A 13,247-nucleotide genomic window follows, 5' to 3' on the forward strand; every position below is an offset into this window, starting at 1 on the left:
AAAATCCTGTGTAAAGTTCCCTGCTGCTTCAAATGCTCTACTATCATTCTAGTCCCCAAAAAACCCAAATCACTGGATTTAATGATTACAGACCTATCACTCACATATTGTGTTCATGCAGTCATTTGAAAGACCTACCTGAAAGACATCACTGGGCCATTGCTGGATCCTCTTCAATTTGCCTACAGAACAAACAGGACTGTGGATGATGCAGTCAACATGGGACTCTACGTGCTGCAACACCTCAACAGACCTGGGAATTATGCAAGGATCTTATTTGTGGACTTCAGTTTGTCCTTTAATATCATCATGCCTGATCTTCTCAGACAAACTAACACAGCTCTCTGTACCCACCTCCATCTGTCAGTGGATCACCAGATTGATGATTGACATCTGACTCAGGGGGACCTTATGGATGCTGATTAGGGGTGTAACAGAACACAAACATGATGGTTTGGTATATACCTTAGTTTTGACATCACGGTTCGGTATGGTTTCGGTACAGCGGGAGAAAAAAAAACTAAACATAAAATTGCTTAAAATAAAATGGTTTACTGAACAAATTGTTCTTTCTTTAAAACCTATTAACATGCAAAGATTGCCGGTGCACTCAGATTATTGTTGTTTCACTTTCACAGCACGTTCAAACCCCACACTATTACTTGAAATTGACAAACTATGTATCATTAGAAAGATTAAAGACTTTAAAGCCTTTGATATTTGACCACTGTTTTGTTTAAGTTGTATTTACAACACTGTTCCAGAACAGTTTAACCCAAATTTTCAGATGTGCCCAGCGCATTTTATGAGGACTGTTGCCTGATCCTGGTAGAGTAGACTACAATGCTGGCTGTTCTGACTCACAGACTGGAAGTATGTTTTTTATATTTAAAGAATTTGCCACTGACGATGCAAAAGCGACTTTTGAGCAGTGTAGAGTAGCACTTGTTGTTTTTCGTTTCTCAGATCACAAATGCAGACATGGTTTTATGTTTACGCAGTGTGATGCAACGCAACGCGTAAATAGACAGTATAAGTCATTATAATCTGTAATTATGTCCTCACTGGATGCAACAAATGCCTCGTTTATAATGGGTTTTAATGTTTATGTCTCGTCACTCCAGCAGCACAGGGCATCACAGTATGTTAGGGGTGTAACATTTCCATCACATGCTTGAGGTATTCAGCCAATCTCAATGCACTGGATAGCTGGCCAATCACAGCACACCTCGCTTTTCCTTTTTTTTTATCTACATTTTTAAGAAACACTGTTCGCAGTAGAAAGAGTCATCATCCAAGATACCATGCTCCTCGGAACAAGACTCGTGATAGTAGGCATGACATGTTTCACATTTGATCCACCCTTCCTCTGACTTTGGATCTTTCTGATCTCTGTACATTTGTTTGCAGCCTGGACTCTCTTCACATCCCACTGATGAGGCTCTGTAATTTTTCTTGAATGGAATCGTGGCAATGTTCAGAGGGAACATTCCAGCTGCCCAGAATCCAGCTTGAGCATTTTCTACTGTTGCTGCTTTAGACCAGGCTTCAGAAAACAAAAAGAAAAAATTCTGCTTGGGAAATCTCATGCCAGCAGTTAGGTGGCTCCACTTTCTTCCAGCTTCAACCCAGTGATACTTGAGACTCTTGAAGACAGCTTTGTCTGCTGGCTGGAGTGCATGGGTAATGTGGGGAGGGTAGCACAAGACCCCTACATTGTGTTTTCTCATAAGCTGGAGGAATTCAACATTAAAAACATGGCTGCTGTGGCCATCAAGTAGGAGAAGGTGAGGTCTGCTGTTATCCTTTGGGAGCTGTGCAATTTACATATTTCCCAACTCATAGCAGAGATCTGAATTAATCCATCCATTGTCAGAAACCCTCACCATGGCATTTTGTGGAGAGCCATAAAGCCATTCTTTTCCTCACCCCCTTTCCCTTGAAGATGATCAGTGGTGGCACTTACTGCCCAACACTTTCTCTCTTGCTGTGACCTCAAAGCAGGGTTTCCCAACCTCTCCCAAAAACCAATAAATTGTCTTGAAGTCCACTCTCATCACAGTTCTATATATGACTAGGAAGATCTTTGATGTGTAGTTTTGTGAGAAGACGCTGATATTTCTCTACCACCTTTTGGTTCATTCCTGCAGACCTGGCAGCTGAGAGCGCTTCTGGTTTTTTTATGCAGAGCCCAGGATTGCGCTTCATGAAGCCCTTGAACCATCAGTAGTCAGCTTTCTTTTTTTTTTTTCAGAAAATCTCTTAATTCCTGCTGCTCGTTCAAAGTCATAAGCAACTTTCTGGACATCAGATCTTTTAAGGGGAAATCCCCTTTGAGAGAAAGCGTTGAGCAGGGCTGAAAGCTCCTTTTCAGACTCCTCTGATATGATTTTACCTAATGCCTCCTAATCCGTGTATCATTCGTTCATTCAGTTTTTCATTTAATATTTTGAAAGTAGAAAAATGAGAAAACAGCTACTTTTCGTTTTTTTCTTTTTAAAAAATGAGAATTCGGCTTACATTTTCATTTTTTGTTCAGGGGTAGAAAAATGAATAAACAGCTTGACTATTCGATTTCTACATGCGGGTGGGAATTAAACACCCCTTTCTGCTGACTGGTCAGCCGAAGATCAAACAGTGCCGTCATCAGTTCTTCTGCAGTATCACGCAGCAGAATAATAGTCCTCCGCTGCTGCAGTTGTATGGATTCTTAACACATTTATTGGAACTATTTTTAATCTTTTTTCATCAAACAAACAGACTAATGAATAGCTTGACGCAACGCATACTGGGACAGAGTCTAGACAGGGCTTTCTTCTGTGTACATATAAATTCTATTTTCTTTGCATTAGCTAGGCATGGCTGCTCACCTAGTAAGTCTGTTTGTTTAATTAAGAAATTAATTAATTAAATAATTTCAATATAAATATTTTAAACACTAAGACAAAAAGGAAAGAATCATAAATTTTCTTGGGTTTATATAGGCATATAATGTTCACGCCAGAACTGTCATTCTGACTGAAAACCGGAGAACAACAGATATTAAATAGCCTACTGTTATAGTTTTATAATGTCAAGTCAAGTCATCATTATTTATATAACGCTTTTTACAATGCAAATTGTGTCAAAGCAGCTTCACAGTATTAATTGGGGGAAATAGTGTGTTGAAATAGTGTGTCTTTCTCTTCTGGTCAGACAAAACCAGTAGTTTAAATCTAGGCTGCAGCCGAGTCAGATTGCGCATAGGACTCATCTGGTTCCTGTGGTCTTGTCCGAATGGCCGTCTATATGATGGGGTCTTCGGAGGGGATCAGTCTCTGGGGCACATCTAGATGTCCTGGTCTCCACTGACATTAAGGGCAATCTAGGTCATCTCTAGGTGCTGATCCACCATCTGATCTGGATACAGACTGGATCTGGTGGCAATGGTGACCTCAGAATAAGAAAGAAACAGACTAATATTAGCGTAGATGCCATTCTACTAACGATGTAACAAGTACATTGGGTGTTATGGGAAGTGTTCCCGGTTCCGGTTGACCTAATTAATGCAGCCTAACAATCCTTTAAGTCCTCCCATCAGTAGTTATCACTACACTTCCTTTCACATTTGCATTAGCTTTGTGGTACAAGGCTAGAATTATGTCATGACTAAAGTTCAGGCCAGATGGGATATTGTACTTAGGCTTAAGTACCTTAACAAGTTAGTAAAATCCACATTACCGACCACATAAAATGGGCCACAAATTACTGTTCTGATTATTTGTATTGCTTTTTTTTTTTCAATATGTACAAACCCGTTTCTAAACCAGCAGGTAGGTTACTTGTTATAATGTACAACAACATAAACACATTCATGAATACTTCTGTTTATTACTGTAAATTTATCTTATCTTATGAAAGGAAAGATATTGTTATATTTCCTGGTGGCAGTGGCCAGTTGAATGCATTTTATAAAGCTAGGGTGATAAGGAGGAGTTGGCAAAACTGCGACTTCGGAGCAGAGTGTGACTCTACAGAGCAAACTGAAGAGAGAGTTTCTGCTAAAACATATTATATACTTACATTAAATTTGACTAATTTTATACAAATACCTATCTTTGCATTATGTCTGCATTTTGTTGTAGTTGGTTTTTAACTAAATTGCTATTAATGAATTGATTTCTTTTATTTTGTAAAATTCTGTAATGGTTGGTATGGTACTTTTGTAAATGTCTTTAGAAAAGAGAATCTGCTAAATATCTAGGATGTACATGTAGATTAATTTAAACATTCACTGTATTTATATAGTATGTTGTCTGTTTTGTATTAACATATATATATATATATATTATATATATATATATATATATATACACACACACACACACACAGAACACATATACATGTTTTGATATACTATGATTTTTGTATAGGTACATTTCAGATTTGGAAGCAAAAATGTCCCACACAGTTTTACCCGTGAACTCTTCAACACTCATCATCCAGATTCAACCACCAACACAAACAACACCAGCTGGGACTGTGACAGATGGTCCTGTGCCTGTTTATGTCCAACAGATCGCAGGAGTTTCTCCTCTTAATGGACTTCAGGCATTTCTGAAAAGCCAACCAAAAACCCTTGGGGTAGGAATTTATTTTATTATTATTATTTTACTCCACCCCACCCCAAAATGAAATTTTGTCATTAATCACTTACCCCCATGTCATTCCAACCCCGTAAAAGCTCAGTTCGTCTGGAGGCTTGAGACTGTCCCCATAGACTGCCGTATGGACACAAGGATGCGCTGTTTCTTGTGTATTTAGCTTTGATTTGAAATAAAACAGCGCATCCTTGTGGCACAGATGATTCAGAAGAGCATAAACGCAGCAACATGATATGGAGAGGGACAGAGGCGCACAAGGAGGGACAAAAGAATTATTGGAATCCAAGGTCGTGTATGTTTGTTTTTTCGCTTCAAACAGTGTTTCCAAAAAGTGTTCCGTTGCTTCATATAACCCAGATTGCAATGTCTGATGGCAGGTGGAGTATTCCGGACGATGAACTTTCATTCATCCTTTTAAAGGACCCTTGACAACTGTTATTTTCTTGGGCAGTCTATGGGAACAATCTCGGGCAATGGGGACCTCAGAATAAGAAAGAAACAGACTAATATTAGTTGTAGATGCCATTCTAACTAACGATGTAAACAAGTACATTGGGTGTTATGGGAAGTGTTCCCGGTTCCGGTTGACCTAATTAATGCAGCCTACACAATCCTTTAAGTCCTCCCATCAGTAGTTATCACTACACTTCCTTTCACATTTGCATTAGCTTTGTGGTACAAGGCTAGAATTATGTCATGACTAAAGTTCAGGCCAGATGGGATATTGTACTTAGGCTTAAGTACCTTAACAAGTTAGTAAAATCCACATTACCGACCACATAAAATGGGCCACAAATTACTGTTCTGATTATTTGTATTGCTTTTTTTTTTCAATATGTACAAACCCGTTTCTAAACCAGCAGGTAGGTTACTTGTTATAATGTACAACATAAACACATTCATGAATACTTCTGTTTATTACTGTAAATTTATCTTATCTTATGAAAGGAAAGATATTGTTATATTTCCTGGTGGCAGTGGCCAGGTTTGCATTTTATAAAGCTAGGGTGATAAGGAGGAGTGGCAAACTGCGACTTCGGAGCAGAGTGACTCTACAGAGCAAACTGAAGAGAGTTTCTGCTAAAACATATTATATACTTACATTAAATTTGACTAATTTTATACAAATACCTATCTTTGCATTATGTCTGCATTTTGTTGTAGTTGGTTTTTAACTAAATGCTATTAATGAATTGATTTCTTTTATTTTGTAAAATTCTGTAATGGTTGGTATGGTACTTTTGTAAATGTCTTTAGAAAAAGAGAATCTGCTAAATATCTAGGATGTACATGTAGATTAATTTAAAACATTCACTGTATTTTTATATAGTATGTTGTCTGTTTTGTATTAACAAATATATATATATATATATATATATATATATCTATATATACACACCACACACACACAGAACACATATACATGTTTTGATATACTATGATTTTGTATAGGTACATTTCAGATTTGGAAGCAAAAATGTCCCACACAGTTTTACCCGTGAACTCTTCAACACTCATCATCCAGATTCAACCACCAACACAAACAACACCAGCTGGGACTGTGACAGATGGTCCTGTGCCTGTTTATGTCCAATGGGTAGAAGGAGTTTCTCCTAATGGACTTCAGGCATTTCTGAAAAGCCAACCAAAAACCCTTGGGGTAGGAATTTATTTTATTATTATTATTTTACTCCACCCCAAAATGAAAATTTTGTCATTAATCACTTACCCCCATGTCATTCCAACCCCGTAAAAGCTCAGTTCGTCTGGAGGCTTGAGACTGTCCCATAGACTGCCGTATGGACACAAGGATGCGCTGTTTCTTGTGTATTTAGCTTTGATTTGAAATAAAACAGCGCATCCTTGTGGCACAGATGATTCAGAAGAGCATACGCAGCAACATGATATGGAGAGACAGAGGAAACCGTTGACAAAAGAATTATTGAATAAAGTCGTTATTTTTGTTTTTTCGCTTACAAAAAGTGTTCCCGTTGCTTCATATAACCCAGATTGCATGTCTGATGGCAGGTGGAGTATTCTGACGATGACTTTCATACCTTTTATGGACCTTGACACTGTTATTTACTTGGCAGTCTATGGGACAATCTCAAGCCTCCAGGTTTTCATCCAAAATGTCTTAAAAATTGCAAACAATACGAACTGAGCTTTTACGGGTTTGGAACGACATAGGGGTAAGTGATTAATGACAAAATTTTCATTTTAGGGTGGAGTATCCCTTTAAAGCATACGTAGTGTTTTTTCATTGTACTTATTGCGAAACGTATTGCCTTGGTGATAACGCAGTGTTAGATGATGAAGTCCAATATAAGATGAGGTTTATTATTTACAGATTAAAATTTGTAGTGTACCAGTCACATAAAAGTCACAAAGAATGTTTAAGGAGTTGCAAATTATCAAAAAATGTGAACTAATGGACAAATTTTGCTCATCCACAGTCCATAACGACAGTCAACATAAATTTATATTGTACATTTTATATTGATTCCCAAAATCTGAAATGGTTTTACTTTATAGAAGACACTCTTGTACATTTTTCTTATCCCTCACAGACTGTCCAGGTAATGATTGGTCTGCTGACTTTCATCCTTGGGATCGTGTCTACAGTTCATGCGGATTCCATGATTGTCTTTAGTGGTATTCCTTACTGGGGATCACTTATCGTAAGAAAAAATTACAATTAAGTGATCTTTCTTTTATAATTCAAGCTACATTTTCCAACAGAAGCCTTAATTTTTGTCTTTCTCTCTCTTCTCAGTACATTATTGCAGGTTCACTCTGCATTGCTGCCGAAAACAAACTTAATTCACCCTCCGGTTTGTGTTTGGTATGTACACAACACTTGTTACTTTTAGGGGTCCAAGCTGCCCAAAACTGGCAGGTGACATTATTATTATTATTATTATTATTATTATTATTATTATTATTATTATAATAATAATAATAATAATAATAATAATTTGTATTGCATTTTTCAGTAATGGCTAGAAACAGTTTTCCCCCTTTATCGTTAAATGTATATTTTTTTATTTTATTTCTATCTGTAAAAAAATTCTGCTATTTTTTCACACTACATACACTTTTCCATCTACGTTAACAAACAATATGTTAACAAAATGTGTTACAGCTCTTCCGAATTTATTAATGTGTTTTATGATGGTTTGTTTTTCTGCCTATAGGTGAGAGGTTCACTTGGTATGAACATTTTCAGTGCTTTAACTGCAGGCATTGCAGTTGTTATAATTTCATTTGATTTGATTATTGGACCAATGTACTACAGTTACTGTGATGGATATGAGTGTTTTGATTATGAGAAAAGGTATACGGTATTTCACCTTTTACATTCACATTTATTTAGTAATTACATTAAGATGTCAAAAGTCAATCCTTATTATGCACTCAGTCTTTTCCCCCAAAACATTTCAGAAGTAGTTTATAGATCTCTTATATTTCTGATCATTTATAATGCAAGAAGGCATTGACATTATACATTAAGCAGCCGGCGTTCCAGTGTGAGTACTAATTATCAATTGTTTTATTATTTGAGCTGATGTTGTATTTTCTCTCAGACCCTCTTCTCGGGAATCGGTAGTGTTTGGCTGATATTTGCCTTGCTTGAGTTTATCATCTCCATCTATCTATCATCTTTTGCCTGTAAAGCCACTTCCTGCTGTTATCCACAGGTGAGTAATACATCAAGTCAACTGACTGTATGGGTCAGTGCTACTATTTGGTGGATTTTATGACCAAAAAAAAAAAAAAAAAATTAGGGAAGTGACAATGCATTTGCTCAAGAGACGATATTGAAGTAATAATCATACACAGTTAAAGACTGAACAAAATCCAAGCACTGTAAAGTTATTGGCACAAACTCAGCTGACTGGCTTCTCTCCTATATGATTTCACACAAGTCTTTTCAGACTGTACATAAGCTTCTAACTTCTGAATGAAGCTGTATGTGACCTTCTAACTGAACTCCTTTCCATAAACTGAACATAAACAATATGACTGTCAAGTGATTCAAATTTTTAATCTAATTAATCACCCCAAAGAACATTTAAAGTCATAATTGTGTTAAATGAGAAAAGCATTGAATAGACACTACAAAAAGTAGCTTTAGAAATTAATATTTTAATTCAACACTATAAATAATCATTATAAATGGGTATTAATGTTACTGTAAATATGAAACTAAATACCCCAGTAGGTGGTACTACTTGTCCTTTAAAATCTTTACATCTTCAAAAAAATTCACATGACTTGCTAGAAGTGACAATTTCAAGAAAGCAACTTCGAGAACAAACTATGTATTAGTCATTAGTTTTTCTCTTAAGAAAATGTATTTAAATGAATTGTATATATCTATTGATATATATATATATATATATATACATATATATATATATATATATATATATATATACTGTACATTATATATATATTTATGTTGACCTTTTCCAAAATGTCATTTTAGAGCTAGTAATGGAGCTTGAGTCACTGATACGCAAAGATCGAAGTGAATGTAAATGACCTGAGTCTGTGCATCTCTCAAAAGCATTAAGTAGCAGCATCTCTACAAATAGCAAAAAACAAACAAACAAACAAACAAAAAGAAACTGTAATACTGAAACTGTCTGTCAGTGTTATTGCATCTATGGCATTTTACAGTAAGAAGACGCTACATGTGCATTTTCCCCCCAAGGTTCCGTATGTTGCACAAGGTTTACCTCCACTGCCCTGTGATTTTAGGCCCTGTCATTAACATAAACCTAAGAGCCCAAAGGTAAGAGAAGCTTGAAACACCAGTTTAATTGGACTTTGAGTAGAATGATACACAAAAAATATGAAAAGTGAAAAACTCAAAATATTTGTATTTAGTGTTGAGGGTCCTTGTACTAGAAATGTCTAAAGCACTAAGTAATTGGTGCAATAATTATTTATTATCAATGTAAGGAAGCTGATCATATAGATTTTTTTCCTTGCAGATATCTGTGATCAGCAACCCTTCCATGAATCACCAACCTGCAGAAATTCCTCCACAATACAGTGAAATATAAATAAATATGAATAGTAAAAAGGGGTCAGTGACGTGATCTTGCAGTTGTGTGTGCTGCTTTTGTGGGACAAAAGGCTCCCTGTCCCTTACTACTAATGTACTGTCATTAGAAAAGAGAAGAAGCACAGAAGAAATCACTTGATCAGATTACAGATTTTACATATTTTTTTAAGTCACATATGTGTAAATTATAACTATTCAAGACACTAATAGATACTATTTCCTGGTTTTCTTTCTTTAGTTAAGTCAAAGTTGCCCTATCATCAGTGAAACTGGATAGATTGTTTTGAACAAGTAATAGACAATACTGTAATACTGTAGGAATAAAATATACTGAATAAAAATGGCTTATTCTTGTCTTTAACCTTTATTTAACCATGCAAGTCACTTGAATTAATGAATTCTTATTTACGACAATGGCCTGGAAGGAGAATATCAACCTCCTTGAGGACATACAGATTAAAACTTCATTAAAACAGGAAAATGTTTCTTAAACATGGGTGATGAACTGTGCCATTAAAATAGCCTTCTTTTTTGCTTTAAACATAGTAAACATATACAACTATAGATATGAAAAGAGTTTAAACAGGGATTATGTAAGAGCTAAGTTAGTATAATTTTATTGTTTCAGCCATGTCTTTAACCCAAAGTTAAATTCTGAGAACTACTTACACTATGAGGTGCCAAAATGTGACTGAAATTCTCTGCAGAGAACTCAAGAAACATGAGCTACAGTATTTGCACCTTGGCAGATCGATCAGGCTACCCAAAAATGTTAAGCTGATTTCTTATATAAGAGAATTGCAACATTTGCTATATTTATAAATAACTGCCACATTGTTTAAAAATATTTTTTTGACACAAAAATTCAAATATTTTTCTATTACTCTAATAGTCTGCATTTAAATTTTGGCAAATTATATTTTTCTCCCATTCGAAAATGAATGAGAGCTTTATATATCACTCCCGAAACTTTGCTGCATTAGAAGCAAAAAAAAAAAAAATGTTTATTCAAATACTTAACAGATTATATTTAGCCTAGAAAGTATGCAAATAGCCCTTCCTTTATAATCACTAAAACGGTATAACTTACTTCAGTTACTCACAAAGTTTTTATGTAGTTTTTATAATCAATGAACTTCTTGTTACGGTTAGAGGATTCGCGAGCGTCCAGAACAAAATCCGGCGTTTAGCCATGAGTGAATTGACACATTTGAAGGAATGGCCAATCCAAGGTGTTCAAGAATCACATATGCCTGTGATTGGCTACCAGGGCTGCCACTAACGACTATTTTTATTTAGATTAATCTGTCAACTAATTTATCAATTAATCGATTGATATAAACGATTAATTTCCCACCAAAAAAAAAAATCAATAATTTTAAAAAACATTTTATTAAACTTGCAACGTTGCCATTTAGTAGTGTACCATAAAAAAGTATAAATGTAAACATGCCATTGACAAAATGTAAAATTAAAAGAGTAAAAGTGTAAACAAACCTAATAAAACTGATATAAAATTAAAATAATTACAAAAGTCTGAGAAAGTCAGCATGTTCTTGATGTCAATATATCCACATGTTCTGGGCTTCTGTTCATTAAAGCTGTGAGTGCAACTACAAAGGGGAAAAAAGTAACCAATTAACCCCAACAGTTGGGTTTTCACATTAAATAAATGCAATGTTTAGAGTCCACTAGAATCAAGTATTAAAATTGTATTATTACGTAACGTAACCTACATGCCTATAACGCCATTACATGTAATTATTTAATTCAATTGTAGCGTTTGTGAATTCACAGTTATGTTTAATTATGTTAATTAAGTTTTTTAACTGTTTACTATATCATGAGGCCTTGGAAAACAGTCTAATAATGTGTTTTATGGATTCTCGCCCGAGAAATGTGCCACTTCCAGTATTTTGCCGGTTAGTTGACACAGGCAAAATAAAGTCGAGGATTTTTAAAAAATCGAATAGTCGAATAGAATCGACAAATCGCGACAGCCCTATTGGCTACATTGCTTAATGTTACAAAAAAAAAGTTGTAAATAGAAACTTTTGTAAAAACACAAATATGTACTGGAACGTTTACCCAATTTGATTCGCCAATATCGTATTAAAACAGTTTCAATTTAGGGTGATTTTTACTGCATGAGAAAATAAACGTTGCGTGAGAGCATGAGAAAGGTGTTAAGTGCGTGAGCTGGCAGCACTGCTTAACTGTTCTTCTAGCAGAAAATATTTCTTTTGAATAGTAATTTAAAAACAAAACTAACGTTTATTGTGTTAACTGAGACTTGTCATAGCACTTGCACATTGCTCTTTTGTTGATTTTGATTGTTCCATTGTCCTCATTTGTAAGTAGCTTTGGATAAAAGTGTCTGCTAAATGACTAAATGTAAATTTTGCATCATTTTTCAACCCCTGCATCTACAAATAGCTTCCCAGCCAGATGAAGCTCTGGTAATGTCTTTTTTTTATTCATTCTTGCGCATGGCCTTTTAAAAACTAAGCAACACACAAGTTAACAGTACTCATGGGGAACAGATGGGAAGTAAGGACAGGATGCAGAATTGGGCACTGATTAACGTTTTGATCCCCAAGACCGCTATACTAATAACATCTATTTTATTCTGCATTTAAATTCAGTGGGAGAGAATCTACCCTTTAATTGGTGAAGTTAAGAAAGGCCAATTTTGCTAAAAGAAACACTAATAAGGAAGGGCTAAGGCCTAGACCAGGGGTGCCCAACCCTGCTCCTGGCGATCGACTGTCCTGCATTGTTTAGCTTCAACCCTAATCAAACACACCCTGCCTTTAATTTTTAAGTGAGCCTGAAGACCTTAATTAGTTGCTTCAGGTGTGTTTGATTAGGGTTGGAGCTGAACTTTGCAGTAAAACCGAACGACATGATAATGAATCACAACCCCACCCCTATACACAACAGAACAGAGGAGAAACTGCTTCAATAGCTGTGATGATGATAACTGTGTTTACTTCAGACAGGGCTTTTGGGAGTGGGCATAAGGGTGGGAATGACTTGTTTTTATGATTCGATGTTTTAATATTTGTAGGCTCTTTATTAACATTACTTAACAGTAAATGAGCATTTTGATTAATGGGTTTTGGAGGGGGGTACACTGAAACATTTTTTTGTGTTTATTAAATGTATTATCTTATAAAAGGGAAGTTATTGTATAGTGAAGTGTCAGGCTTCATGTCCTTGTAGAAGTGGTCAGCTTTATCACCACTCCTAACCACCTGAGTTCTACCTGCGTCACCTGCTTCATTCTGGGAAACAGTGTCAGCAATTACAGTTGTGCCATAAAATATGTCTTATCTCATCTTAGACGAGTAACCTAATAATGACAGAAAAAAAGTGCAAAACAATAAATGAGGTATATATAATTATACCACAATTGACTACTTTTGCAATATGTCTGCATACATATATACATATATATATATATATATATATATATATATATATATATATATATATATATAGAATGACTTTCCTTTGCATTTACA

General features: G+C 35.4%; 1 protein-coding gene across 1 annotated transcript; it reads left to right on the plus strand.

Moving 5' to 3' along the window:
• The first annotated feature begins 6,100 nt into the window (after positions 1-6,100).
• Positions 6,101-10,398, plus strand: LOC122144125 (membrane-spanning 4-domains subfamily A member 4A-like). Its single transcript, XM_042754798.1, has 7 exons — positions 6,101-6,303; positions 7,214-7,324; positions 7,420-7,488; positions 7,841-7,987; positions 8,231-8,344; positions 9,364-9,444; positions 9,647-10,398. Exons 1-6 carry the CDS (start codon positions 6,121-6,123, stop codon positions 9,421-9,423), a joined length of 684 nt encoding a protein of 227 aa, XP_042610732.1. The 5' UTR covers positions 6,101-6,120; the 3' UTR covers positions 9,424-9,444; positions 9,647-10,398.
• The last annotated feature ends 2,849 nt before the right edge of the window (positions 10,399-13,247 follow it).

The sequence above is a fragment of the Cyprinus carpio genome, unplaced genomic scaffold (genome assembly GCF_018340385.1).
Source record: "Cyprinus carpio isolate SPL01 unplaced genomic scaffold, ASM1834038v1 S000006593, whole genome shotgun sequence".
In the NCBI taxonomy this organism is placed as follows: Eukaryota; Metazoa; Chordata; class Actinopteri; order Cypriniformes; family Cyprinidae; genus Cyprinus; species Cyprinus carpio.